The following is a 13,938-nucleotide window of genomic DNA, read 5'->3' on the forward strand; positions in this document are numbered from 1 at the left end:
GCTCAACAAGATCAGCAGACAAACTTGATCTTTAATGAAACACCACAAGAAAAAATCTAGCTGGGCCAAATCTGGGGTGCGAGGTAGCCATGCAGTTTTACCTTTATGACCAATCCACCCAACCTGGGAATCGAGTATCAAGAAAATCTCGAACTTCAAGGTGGTGCCCCAGCTTGCTGATAGTAATGGTGTCCATCTTTGTCATCATCTAACTGAGAAATTAGAAAATTTTAAAGCATGTCTGGATAAATGATACAATTTATGGTTGTCTCCTGTTAGAAGAACAGGCCATACTATCTTTGATTGCTTAGGGCACAAAAAACATTGACCTTATAGCTATCACGAATGTGCTGCAATCTTCGATGAGGGTTTTTGCTACCCCATATTTGGCAGTTACAGGCAGTATATAGTTACAGTGGCAGTTACCTTGCCACTGATGTGTAACTTTGAATCATTACTAAAAATTACATTGTCTAAGAATGTATTATTGTCTGCAATTCTATCCATCATTTACATACAAAACTGCAGCTGAGCAACTTTGTCGTCATCTGTAATGTGTTGTTGAACCATGGTTAGTTTGTAGGGGCTTCAAGTGCAATCATTTATGTAACATGCACCAGTCATTTTTGGAATTCCAGTCTCATGTGAAGCATGTCTGAGTTCATTTCTTCAGACTACATATAAAGCTTTCTCATGAATTCCACAGGAGCTTCAGGATGTGGTCATCCCTGGATGCCCACCATACCTGAATGGATGGATTCCTACCATACTTTATGAAAATTACGTTGAACTGCAGTAGAAACCAAATCACACAGTGAGCACATTCCGCACCAGTAAATGTACCCACCCATTTTTAACAACACTGGTGGTCGAATTCAGTACTAGTGAACTATATGAGTCAAAACTGTGTTTTGCTATGAAATGAGACTTCAACTGATTCTGTAAGTTATCTAAATAAATTCTTACATGCCTTTAAAGTTGTGAAGTCTTTTTTGAATCACCTGGTTTAATGTAAATTATAAGTAACAAATTCTATTAGACATGTCTTCAAAATCTGTGTAAACCCCTGAATAGTACTTATTGCAATAAGCAGCATTCTGTAATTTAATATTATATACATGTGACCCACTAGGTGTTGCTAATAAGGTTTATAAGCAGTAAGGTAGATGTGACATTAAATAAATTTAAAAAAAAAAGTCTGTTATTGTAGAAAGAAAGATCAGTTATGCATTGGCAAACAAGTGTATGTTTTGAAGTAATTATTCTGCTCATTCTGTTAAAAAAAAAGTAGTTTGTAGAATGGAGAGAAAAGCTGTTTCACTGGTTGATATGAGGTTGAAATAGATCTGATGGTTATTTTATGTGCAGTTTGTCAGTACTTCAAAATGGATTTTTTACTTGATTTGAAGTAGGGCAACACAAGGAGCAAGTTTTGTTGTTTATACATTTATTACTTAAATTTCATACAGTTAAGTTTAGTATACTGAATGTATATATTTATTAACTAAAGTTTTTATGTTTTTTTTTAAGATACCAGTGGGAAGAAGAAGTTTGTAAATATATACCTAGTGTTCCTTTACACATGATATTCATCATGAAAAGTAGCAAAGATTACATTGATGAAGATTTAGTCAAGGTTCTGATTGTTTCTTATGATTTATTGGGAAAGCAAACAGCCCTTCTGAAAAAACTTAAATTTGGAGTTGCAATTTTGGTTAGTACTATGAATAAAATGCGTGTTTAGTGAAGTAAAGAGTAGTACATAGTTTGTTAATAAAAAAATATAAATATCCATAAATGTTAGAAACTCTCAGAATGACATAGAAAACAATATTATTAAAATAACAGCCAAGAAGAATCAAATGTGGATACAGAAAAATTTCTCATTGACCTCCACATGTAGCAACAAATAAAAATATTTTAAAATATATAATTGTAATGTTCCTGTGGCTGTGTTTATAAAATTCAGCTCTGTCCTTGGAAATAATAGATCTGAAAGTAAACCGATTGAGAAAATAGGCATTTATAAATTTCTTTTAGGACAATTGTAACTTAGATTACATTGAAAGTTAACTAAAAGGAGAATTAAAACTAAAATAAAGGTCCCTTTTCTTTATTATAAAATAAAATAAATTTTCTGTAACTAGTCTTGCCTAATATTGAAACGAGTCATAAAAGAAATTTGTTAGGCAGTAATATTAAAAAAAAAAAAATCATAATTAACAGGGAGTAGTAGAGGATTTGGCTATAAAATAATGTTAGGGCCAATTTATAATCAAATAATGGTGGACAGATATCTAACAGCCTTTAGAATTGTAAATTTTCTTCAGATTTTATCAATATGAACATTTGTATTACCTAATATTATCTAAAGTCTGTTATAGGAGATATTTTTATGGAGGTTAAAATTTCTTGTTAATTACTTCTTTCAAGATAAACTTCTATCTTAGTTTAATTTATGATATTAAATATTTTTGTTGGTTCAAAAATAAGAGTTGACATCAATATCAGCATTTTCTCATATATTGAAAATTACTGAAGCATAAGAGAGAAATATAATTAATATTAAAAGAAATTAAGAAAACTAAATGTGGAAGTGGATATAAAAATAATGTTACTTTTAAAATATTGTTAAAGAAAAAGTGTTTGCTTATGCTAGAATTGGTATATGTAGTAGCAGAATTTTTTGTAGAGACCTTTGAGAGTAATTTTAAAACTGATTGAAAAAATAAAAATAAATTATCGTTTTTTAGGTATAAAAAATAATTACTTCTCTATTCTAAACTAAAAGTATTTTTCAAAATAAATTTGACAAAAATATTTTATTATAAAAGTGAAACAACCTGAATATAGAATGAAATTTGTAAAGAATATATGTTAATTTGTACAGAATATATTGTTAAAAAATAAATGATTATAAAGTAGCCTCATGTTTCCAAATGTTATTTCAAAACAGCAAGAAAATTACTGCTTCTTAAAAGTAAAAAGCTTTATTGAAAATCCTTGTCTGTTAATAATATAATTACAATTTTTTACATCTTGGTTCAAATAAAGCATAATTAAATAAAACTAATAATTATATTTTAAGCTATATAACAAATAATTGAATAAAATCAAATTTAAGCTTGCATAATAATTGAATTAAAGTATACATGATAGTCAATGGTTTTTTTTTTTAATTTTCTGTTATTTATAACTTTTAATAATTGCTGGAATACAACAGCTAAAAATTAAAATGCTGATTTAGCTTCTTTAATTTATAGTAATTTGTAATGTTTAAAAAAATCTTATTTTATAGAATACACATTTTAAAGCACTGAATGTATTTTTTTTTCTATTTTATAGTGCATGACTATTTAATTATATTTTAGGATAGTCTTATAATTTTCTTTTATTTATTTTTTTTTTTTTAAGGATGAAAGTCATTCACTGAAGAGTTCAAAGACTCAGCGAACTAAAGCAGCGCTGGATATTGTGAAAAAAATTGGTCGAGTGATATTACTGAGTGGTACTCCAGCTTTGTCTCGACCATGTGAATTGTACACTCAACTGGAAGCTATACATCCATCTGCCTTCAGCTCATTGTATGTATTAGTGAGCATTCACAGGGTTCAACTATGACTGTTGAGTGAATACTAATCTACAATCACCATTAATAATAAAGCAAAATTTTTATTTCTAAGTAAAAGATAAATACAACAAATACGTGAACATTTTATAGACATGACCCTGAACTGGCCATCTTGTCAAGTTGAGTTCTTTATTTAGTTATGCTACCTCTAAAAAACCATGATAAGATAATATTGAAAATCCGACTGTAATCAACGGCTAGGCAAAAAGATTTCCATGAATCCCCTATCCAATTAATCAATACAGCTTGATTATTTATTATCTTTCATTGAAATTATGAATTTCATGCAATAGAATTCAGCAATATATATACTGTCTTAAACACAAGTATACTGGTACGTGCACCAAATACACAAACACACACACTGGCATGCACCCTCGTATGCTTACTATTATTTGACAATTTGTGGTTCCTACATATTAAATTCTACAACTAAACTACCTCTGTAAGACCATGCATACCTAATAAATCTTATTAGCCTTTTCCAATCCCTTCCATTAAGTAGGCTAATTACTGTTGACCAAAAAAAAATTTTTAATGTTTTTCTAACTATGATACCATTTACTTTTTTGTGTACATTACAGATCTGTAAATACAACTTTTCTATCTCCTTTATTTATACATAAATTACCGCTTCAAAAAAAAAAATTAAGGGAAAATATAGTTAAAATCTGTAAAAATTAATAATTTTGCATGGCCATACCTGTGTTAGAATAATTTTGCTGATGCTTTTCTTTTATAAATAGCCTCAGGCACATCTTGAATTAATGTCCAACAGTAACCGGCTATCATATTAGTATTCCATTTACCTTTATAGCAGTTTTCCATCACTGAAATGTCTTGGTGGAAACATTCACAGTGTTCGTCACTTATGTCTCTGAGGTTGTCTGGGAAAACATTCAAATGTGAGTGGAGGAAATGTATTTTCAAAGACATATTACATCCCACAACGCTGCATGAAGTAAGAAGTTGATTAACAATTTCGTGATAATTGCCGGATTTTTATCTGAGAAAACTTTTACAAACATCTTTAAATGAAGCCCAAGCTGTATTATATTTCTACATTATTTAATATTGAGTTATCTCTCTTATTTGAGGATCAACAAATATTCCTTCTTTGGGTTCAACTATATGCTCGTGAATAATATTTTTTCCAATTTGGAGTTAAGTTGTCTTGTTTCTTCCACTCTTTGGTAACATAATGTTTATTCCTATCTCAGCTGTCCCATTTGCAAAGAAAACACGACGTGTACTTAGTATAGCCTAACTGCATGCCTAACAAAATAGTTATAACTTTCAAATTATCACATATGTTCCATCTATGTTTTTATAATTTATTTTTTCAAGAATGTCATTCATCACATTGCATATCTCTTTCAAATTAATACCATAAGCGAATGGTATTGAAGGATATTTGTTACTGTTGTGTAGCAGAACCACTTTTAAACTATACTTGGACCTATCTATGAAAAGGCGCCAGTCCTCAGGTTTATGAACTTGTCCTAAGTGCTAGAAAAGCTCATAAATATTTTGCAATAAACCAAATTATTTTCATCAGTAAAGTACTGAGAAAGTTCTTTTTGTCGGCTTTGAAAGCCCGAAATGTTTGTATTTTTTTAAAGTGAATTCCAACTATACAGTCTTGATCCTAACAGTTCAGCTTGATTTTTTGATAAATTTAAATCCCTAACCAAGTCATTTAATTCACCTTGTGATATAAGATGTGACTTATTGGAAGATAATTCAAAATCCAAATCATTATTGTTTTCTTCAGTATTGTTTGATTCTTCATTGCTGCTTTTGAAACATACATTCACAGGTGACTCAGGAACTGGAATAATTTCATGTGAGGTACAGGTCTGATTGCAAATTGCAATGAAGGATAAGTAACAATCGGTTACATGATCCTTTGGTACCACTAAACCATAGGTACATTTGTCATAATATGTGATTATGATATCATTTAATATGATTTAATTCTTTGTCTAGTATTGTATATTTATAAGTTACAAATTATGTTAACAAAATTAATCAATAAAAAATGAGCTAACAAAATACAATATAGGAGCTTAAAATGCTAACTGTACATTGAAAAGTGAAAAAAATCCTTTAATTAAAATTTAAACATTTTTCAAAAATGGTGGGTGATAGAAAGATTCTGAGTTCATATTCGTTTTCAGCATCAAAAATCAGATTAAAATCATGTATCGCTTGTTAGGGAACAAAAATTATGTTTTTCAGTGTAATCTCCCTTTGAATGGCCAAAAGCTTTCCCCTTTTTTCTTAGTTTCCAAACAAAAGTCATTCCTGCCAGTTATGACTTGCCAGTTCCTTCTAATCTCCTTGTGTTTATCAATATATTCTTGATGGCATTATCGATGGCAAATATGGCAATAATAATATATTATTGGATAATAATAGGGGCATTATCCTTTTCTATTACCAAGTTTATGCGCCCAATTATCATTAATTGCCGATCTATTTGTTACACATTCCTACAAAAGTCCTTCAAAATCACAAGACAGTTCGCATTGGATTTAAATTTAAGGCCTTTAAATATTCAATTATTTCGGCTTGCCAGGTCTTTGTAATTGTCCAGCTACATAAAATTGTGATGTTTTCCTGTTTGAAAGTCCACACTTCTTTTAACGATCTATTTGCTTATATAAGATCATGAATCACAGCTGTTATACCCAAAATATCTTCTTTCATTACCAGCTTGGCCAAGTTTTCTTTGAAGAATCTCTTCATCATTGCTTCTATGTCTTGAAGGAGATCCTCATTTTCAGGTCCAGGTATTCGTTTTGCTCCCTGGCCTTTCCTGTTAGGCAAATTAAATTTTTGATCCCATTTTCCTCCTCAAGATGGTGATGTTACAACCTTATCCTTAATATAAACAAATCGATACAACCTGAAAAAAAATTAATAATGTTTATAAATAATATAAAAATTACAATTATTAAAAATTATACTAATTTTTTAAATGTTTCAAATTTCATAAAATACACAGAAATTATTATTAACTAACTGGAAAGCACAATAAAGTGTAAAAACACAAGTAGCAACAGGCAGTGCTGATAAGCAATTGCACTGCACAAGATCCTTACTCAGTCAAGGCTAGAACTCAACTCCTTATCAAACATTATGCAAATATGTAATCAAAATCTGTTTGCTGATATTTACTCTAGCTTATACTTAATTTCTCCTATTTTAACATAAAAAATCAAGTTGTATTTTTGCATTTAGGTAAACTGCAGATTATGTCATATTCATTTAAGAATGAAAGTTGGAGCTTTCCTGACGGTTACTGCTCTGCTAGGGTAGAGCTTAAAAATGTATCTCCCCACTATACTATTGCATACCATTCTGGGTTAAAACATCTTACTGTATACAGTTAATATTTTTCAACTTCAATAGTCAAATGCTTTAATTTTTTTACAGTGGTTATTCATGTTATAATACTTTGTTTATGGATTTATGTAAGGTGTAAGAAGTAAAGCTGTATAAAAAATGGTATTATAGTATGAATAACCACTGTAAAAAAAATTTAAGTGGTTATATTTCTGAAGTTTAATATATTTTTGCATACAGCAAGATGTTTTTAACCCAGAATGGTATGCAATAGTACAATGGGGAGATAAATTTTTAGAAAAGTTCATCTGTACTACTCATGTTCATATCTTTACTAATGTTTATCTGTTCTGCTCCCCCAATACATTAGAGATAGAAAATTATTATCTAAAATTTTTATCTACAGTAAATCAGAAATAAGTACATTTTATAATTATAAATAAATAAATAAACATTAAAAAGAAATGAGTCACAATTATGCACTTATGATTTATCAGAGGCTGTAAATTTAGCATATTTAATAACTGATGAGGTTTACCAGTAGGAATGTTATTTTTTGTTTGAAAAGCATGCCATTACAATATTCTTCTTCCTTAGTCATATTTCTTTTGGGGACGTGTGCTTTTTGTGAAGAATTCTTTGTTACTTATCTTTCTCTTTTCTTGTACTGATTTATTGTTTTGGTAACATATTTAGTAATCTTTTTTTTTTAAATGAGTAATTCATTTTTAAAAAAATAATTCCTAGACATTAGTTAAGAAGGAAGTTGATCCCAGATTTATAGGAACTAATATATATTACATAATAATTAGTCTTTCACATATACCTATATATGTTACATAATGTTCAATAATTGAAGTTTAATTTTTTTTTTCAGTTGGTTTTAAATATAATGTGGTGTAGTGTAGAGGCAAACAGTTGAATTACATCAATTTATAGTTTTATAAGTAATGTGATTTCTAGGCTTGTCAGAAGTCACTTTAAAAAAACTGTGGCAAAAAAAAAACTTTTTTTTCAAATATCATGTATAATTGTTAATGTAATTCTTTTTACAGATTTGATCTGAATATAAAAATCACGTTTCATACTGTTTTATTTATTTAAGTGTTGAAATCATGAGATTGTACAGATTAAGTTAGGAGTAACTTCATCTTTCAACACAGTTATTGATACTTAAGTTAGGTGAAATGAGAACTCTTTTCCTTTTTAGTTTGCTGTATGGATTGCAATCCTTCTGATAAAGCAATTATCTTAAAATAGGTAGAAATGATTATTTTTTTTTGTCTTCAGTCATTTGACTGGTTTGATGCAGCTCTCCAAGATTCCCTATCTAGTGCTAGTCGTTTTATTTCAGTATACCCTCTACATCCTACATCCCTAACAATTTGTTTTACATATTCCAAACGTGGCCTGCCTACACAATTTTTTCCTTCTACCTGTCCTTCCAATATTAAAGCGACTATTCCAGGATGCCTTAGTATTTGGCCTATAAGTCTGTCTCTTCTTTTAACTATATTTTTCCAAATGCTTCTTTCTTCATCTATTTGCCGCAATATTTTAACACTTTATCCACCCATCTGATTTTTAACATTCTCCTATAGCACCACATTTCAAAAGCTTCTAATCTTTTCTTCTCAGATACTCCGATTGTACAAGTTTCACTTCCATATAAAGCGACACTCCAAACATATACATTCAAAAATCTTTTCCTGACATTTAAATTAATTTTTGATGTAAACAAATTATATTTCTTACTGAAAGCTCGTTTAGCTTGTGCTATTCGGCATTTTATATCGCTCCTGCTTCGTCCATCTTTAGTAATTCTACTTCCCAAATAACAAAATTCTTCTACCTCCATAATCTTTTCTACTCCTATTTTCACATTCAGTGGTCCATCTTTGTTATTTCCACTACATTTCATTACTTTTGTTTTGTTCTTGTTTATTTTCATGCGATAGTTCTTGCGTAGGACTTCATCTATGCCGTTCATTGTTTCTTCCAAATCCTTTTTACTCTCAGCTAGAATTACTAGCAACTGTTCTTCTATCTCTGTATTTGAACCCTAATTTTTTTAAATGCCTAACATTTTATTCCAGTCTACGTCATTGAATGCCTTTTCTAGGTCTATAAACGCCAAGTATGTTGGTTTGTTTTTCTTTAATCTTCCTTCTACTATTATTCTGAGGCCTAAAATTGCTTCTCTTGTCCCTATACTTTTCCTGAAACCAAATTGGTCTTCTCCTAACACTTCTTCCACTCTCCTCTCAATTCTTCTGTATAGAATTCTAGTTAAGATTTTTGATGCATGACTAGTTATACTAATTGTTCTGTATTCTTCACATTTATATGCCCCTGCTTTCTTTGGTATCATGACTATAACACTTTTTTTGAATTCTGACGGAAATTCCCCTTTTTCATAAATATTACACACCAGTTTGTATAATCTATCAATCGCTTCCTCACCTGCACTGCGCAGTAATTCTACAGGTATTCCGTCTATTCCAGGAGCCTTTCTGCCATTTAAATCTTTTAATGCTCTCTTAAATTCAGATCTCAGTATTGTTTCTCCCATTTCATCCTTCTCAACTTCCTCTATAACACCATTTTCTAATTCATTTCCTCCGTATTACTCTTCAATATATTCCACCTATCTATCGACTTTACCTTTCGTATTATATATAGGTGTACCATCTTTGTTTAACACATTATTAGATTTTAATTTATGTACCCCAAAATTTTCCTTAACTTTCCTGTATGCTCCGTCTATTTTACCAATGTTCATTTCTCTTTCCACTTCTGAACACTTTTCTTTAATCCACTCTTCTTTTGCCAGTTTGCACTTCCTGTTTATAGCATTTCTTAATTGCCGATAGTTCCTTTTACTTTCTTCATCACTAGCATTCTTATATTTTCTACGTTCATCCATCAGCTGCAATATATCGTCTGAAACCCAAGGTTTTCTACCAGTTCTCTTTATTCCGCCTAAGGTTGCTTCTGCTGATTTAAGAATTTCCTTTTTAACATTCTCCCATTCTTCTTCTACATTTACTACCTTATCTTTTTTACTCAGACCTCTTGCGATGTCCTCCTCAAAAATCTTCTTTACCTCCTCTTCCTCAAGCTTCTCTAAATTCCACCGATTCATCTGACACCTTTTCCTCAGGTTTTTAAACCACAATCTACATTTCATTATCACCAAATTATGGTCGCTATCAATGTCTGCTCCAGGGTAAGTTTTGCAGTCAACGAGTTGATTTCTAAATCTTTGCTTAACCATGATATAATCTATCTGATACCTTGCAGTATTGCGTGGCTTTTTCCAAGTGTATATTCTTCTATTATGATTTTTAAATTGGGTGTTGGCAATTACTAAATTATACTTCATGCAAAACTCTATAAGTCGGTCCCCTCTTTCATTCCTTTTGCCCAGCCCGTATTCACCCACTATATTTCCTTCCTTGCCTTTTCCAATGCTTGCATTCCAATCTCCAACTATTATTAAATTTTCATCTCCTTTTAGGTGTTTAATTGCTTCATCAATCTCTTCGTATATACACTCTACCTCTCATCATCATGGGCGCTTGTAGGCATATAGACGTTAACAATTGTTGTCGGTTTAGGTTTTGATTTTATCCTTATTACAATGATTCTATCGCTATGCGTTTTGAAATACTTTACTCTCTTCCCTATCTTCTTGTTCATTATGAAACCTACTCCTGCCTGCCCATTATTTGAAGCTGAGTTAATTATTCTAAAATCACCTGACCAAAAGTCGCCTTCCTCTTCCCACCGAACCTCACTAATTCCTACTACATCCACATTTATCCTATCCATTTCCCTTTTTAAATTTTCTAGCCTACCAACCTTTTTTAAACTTCTAACATTCCACGCTCCGACTCGTAGAATTTATTTTTTAATTTTCTGGTGACCTCTTCCTTAGTAGTCCCCACCCGGAGATCCAAACGGGGGACTAGTTTACCTCCGGAATATTTTACCAAGGAAGGCGCCTCCCATCATTGCTATATGAAAGTGCAGAGAGCCACATTTTCTTGGAAAAAAAGCAGCTGTAGTTTTCCATTGCTTTCAGCTGCGCAGTATGCAGAGGACTGAGTGATGTGATATGGCCGTTTAAGTCATTCTGACTCACGCCCCTAACAACTGAAAGAGCTGCTGCCCTCTTTCAGGAATCATTCCTTAGTTTGGTTCTCAACAGATACCTCTCTGATATGGTTGCACCTTCGGTCCAGCTACTCTGAAATGATTATATATCTTGTTATTTTTATAATGAACATTGTAGACACTTGTTTTTATCACACAGAATATTTAATGAGTGTCTAATCATTTCATTTATAAAAGATTATTAAAGGTTTAGGAAATTTAAATAATGTGGAATTGAAAAAAATGAGTGTTGATAAGATCATGTTACATAATAAATTTGTAGTGTTGGTGAGATTTTTCCATGAAAACATACAAATATCTATGCAATGAGGTGACTGAGCCGCTTGTTTCAGTTAAAGTAGGATAATATAGAGGGAAAGACATTTGCTCACACTGTGGCTTTGTGCTAAGTGATGGGACTCATAGTCATGCTTTATTAACTGTTGGCATTAATGTAGCTTTTAGGCAGTTGATTAAACTAATATTGTTATTGAAAACACATCAAAACACAATAGTTTTTATTTTTACATTAAATTTGAATAAATCACTCCAGTGCCAGAAAGTTTATTTTGGAGTAAGGTAAATTGAGTTAAGGATATGTTGGTCTTTATTTGTCTATTGTTATAAAATACATACTTTTTATAATGGGAAGGGAGAGTTTATGATAATTGATTAATATTGTGTGTGTGTGTGTGTGTATGTGTGTGTGTGTGTGTGTGTGTGTGTGTGTGTGTGTGTGCACATGTGTGCGTGCATATGTGCGAGGATTTTTTAATATTTTGTATAAAATGAAAGGGGGGTCCTTTTATTAACTGGTTTGGTGGAATAAAGCATTTTTTACTTCCTTGTACAAAGTAAAGGAAGTAGTACTGTGATCGTGAAAAATTTTGGTTTTCAAATTTCAACGGAAATATCCATTTTGACTAGTTTCGGCGTGATGTCTGTACATACCTAAGAACTGTTGTAACATCTAGTTGTGCACCTCCCCTTTTGATTGCATTCGATTGAACCAAAAGTGTCTAAAAAAGCCCAAAATCCTAAAAATTTGAATTTTGGACTTTTTCTTAATTGCAGTAAATAGCTCTCATGGAGAGCTTTTTAACAATATCAGTGATTCTTATTTTCATCAGTTGTAGAGTTATAGCCAAATGAAATATTTGGATCTTACAAGGGGAAGGTACATTGGTTTGAATCCGACCTAAGATATATATACATTTTTTTATAACTCTTTTTTTTAATTTAAATATATTGATCTATTAATAATTATTAACCTCTGATTGTAAAAAATATTTACAATAAATAATAATTTAAAAAAAAATATGAAAAAAAATCAGAAGTTATTAGTGAAATAAAATTTGATGTACTTCAACAATTTTTACAGAGGTTAAATTAAAGAAAAAGAGTTAAAAATAAATATATGAATATGAAGTTGGATTTGAACCGATGTGTCCATGGTTACAGATTCGACATGTTCTCACATACATCACATAACTACTTGAGCGACGTGAAACAAAATTAATATATAAACTAATATAAAATGCTGATAAGGACACAAAAAAAATGTGATGCAGTGTGGTGTCTGCTACAATGCAATTGTGTAAATGTCCACTTTATTAAAGAATTGGAGGATTGTGTCTCACTTTCAAATGTAATAAGTTTAAATGAAGTGCAGCAAAAAAATGTGTATATGTAATTTAATAGGCGTTCAAGGAAGTTATGTTATGTCCACATCAGATTTTTTATAAATTAATAAATGTACTTATATTTCTGTTTATAAATGGAGATATTATAAATAATGTGCAATGCTTCTGGACAGAAAGATGTGCATTAATTTGTTGCTCTATAGTAGTTTATTGTAGTCTGTTTTGAGTGATAAACGTATGACTTTCTAAACCCATTAATTAGTACTGAATAATTAATATACAATTAATTTTTTAATTTTTACATTTTGCCATTGTACTTCGTAAAATCATTTTATTCATTTGACTTATGTTACAGTAAGGAATATGGTCTTAGATATTGTGATGGAAAAATGACTAATTTTGGCTGGAATTTCAGTGGATCATCTAATCTTGGCGAACTAAAGGTTTTACTGGAATCAAAGTATATGATCAGGCGATTGAAAAAAGATGTAATTTTACAGTTACCTTCAAAAATAAGGTATTATTTAATGAAATTTATGTAAATTTAAACTTAGTTTTTTTAACTTTACAGATATTTATTGTAAAATTACAGCTATTGTTATGTAGGCAGGCATTTTAAATTAATATGTATTTATAGCCCTTATTGATTAAAATAAGCTGACCGCACACTTGTAGGACTTTTCAGTCATGCGGCTTTTTTCTGATGCACGGCTTACTCATACTTACGCACGCAACTTAATTTAAAATACTTGTCATTTTATTTAAATGTAATATTTTTCTACAACAACACTATGTCATTGATACACTAACACTCATTCTGGTGACAGGGGATACTACTATTGACCCATTCATTATACCCACTCAGCCACTACTTTAGTGCATTTTTGTGGGTGGGGTGCGATTTTGAAAACTTTTTTCAGATATTATTTTTTAATTGTTTGAAAAATAAGATGAGTATTATTTTAAGATAAGATAAGTACTGAAAAATAAAACCTTAATTAGGTGAAATCTTGAGATACTGAGGGTGACCTTGCTCTACAGCCTGACCCCCTTGAACTTTAAGTTGAAAATTTAATGGCATCAGTGCTTCATATACAGATGTAATCTGACTTAGTGAGCAAGATCGGTCCAATAATTCTGGAGATATGAGGTATG

The 13,938-nt window shown here is 30.7% G+C and overlaps 1 protein-coding gene across 2 annotated transcripts in view; it reads left to right on the forward strand.

Moving 5' to 3' along the window:
* Positions 1 to 13,938, forward strand: part of Marcal1 (SWI/SNF-related matrix-associated actin-dependent regulator of chromatin subfamily A-like protein 1) — a 100,548-nt gene that overhangs the window by 56,274 nt on the left and 30,336 nt on the right. For both annotated transcript variants that reach the window (XM_075354369.1, XM_075354375.1), the window contains exons 6-8: positions 1,531 to 1,714; positions 3,415 to 3,584; positions 13,139 to 13,300. In XM_075354369.1, coding sequence (XP_075210484.1) covers positions 1,531 to 1,714; positions 3,415 to 3,584; positions 13,139 to 13,300 — 516 coding nt within the window. The remainder of the gene's footprint in view (positions 1 to 1,530; positions 1,715 to 3,414; positions 3,585 to 13,138; positions 13,301 to 13,938) is intronic.

The sequence above is a fragment of the Lycorma delicatula genome, chromosome 1, assembly GCF_047948215.1.
Source record: "Lycorma delicatula isolate Av1 chromosome 1, ASM4794821v1, whole genome shotgun sequence".
In the NCBI taxonomy this organism is placed as follows: domain Eukaryota; kingdom Metazoa; phylum Arthropoda; class Insecta; order Hemiptera; family Fulgoridae; genus Lycorma; species Lycorma delicatula.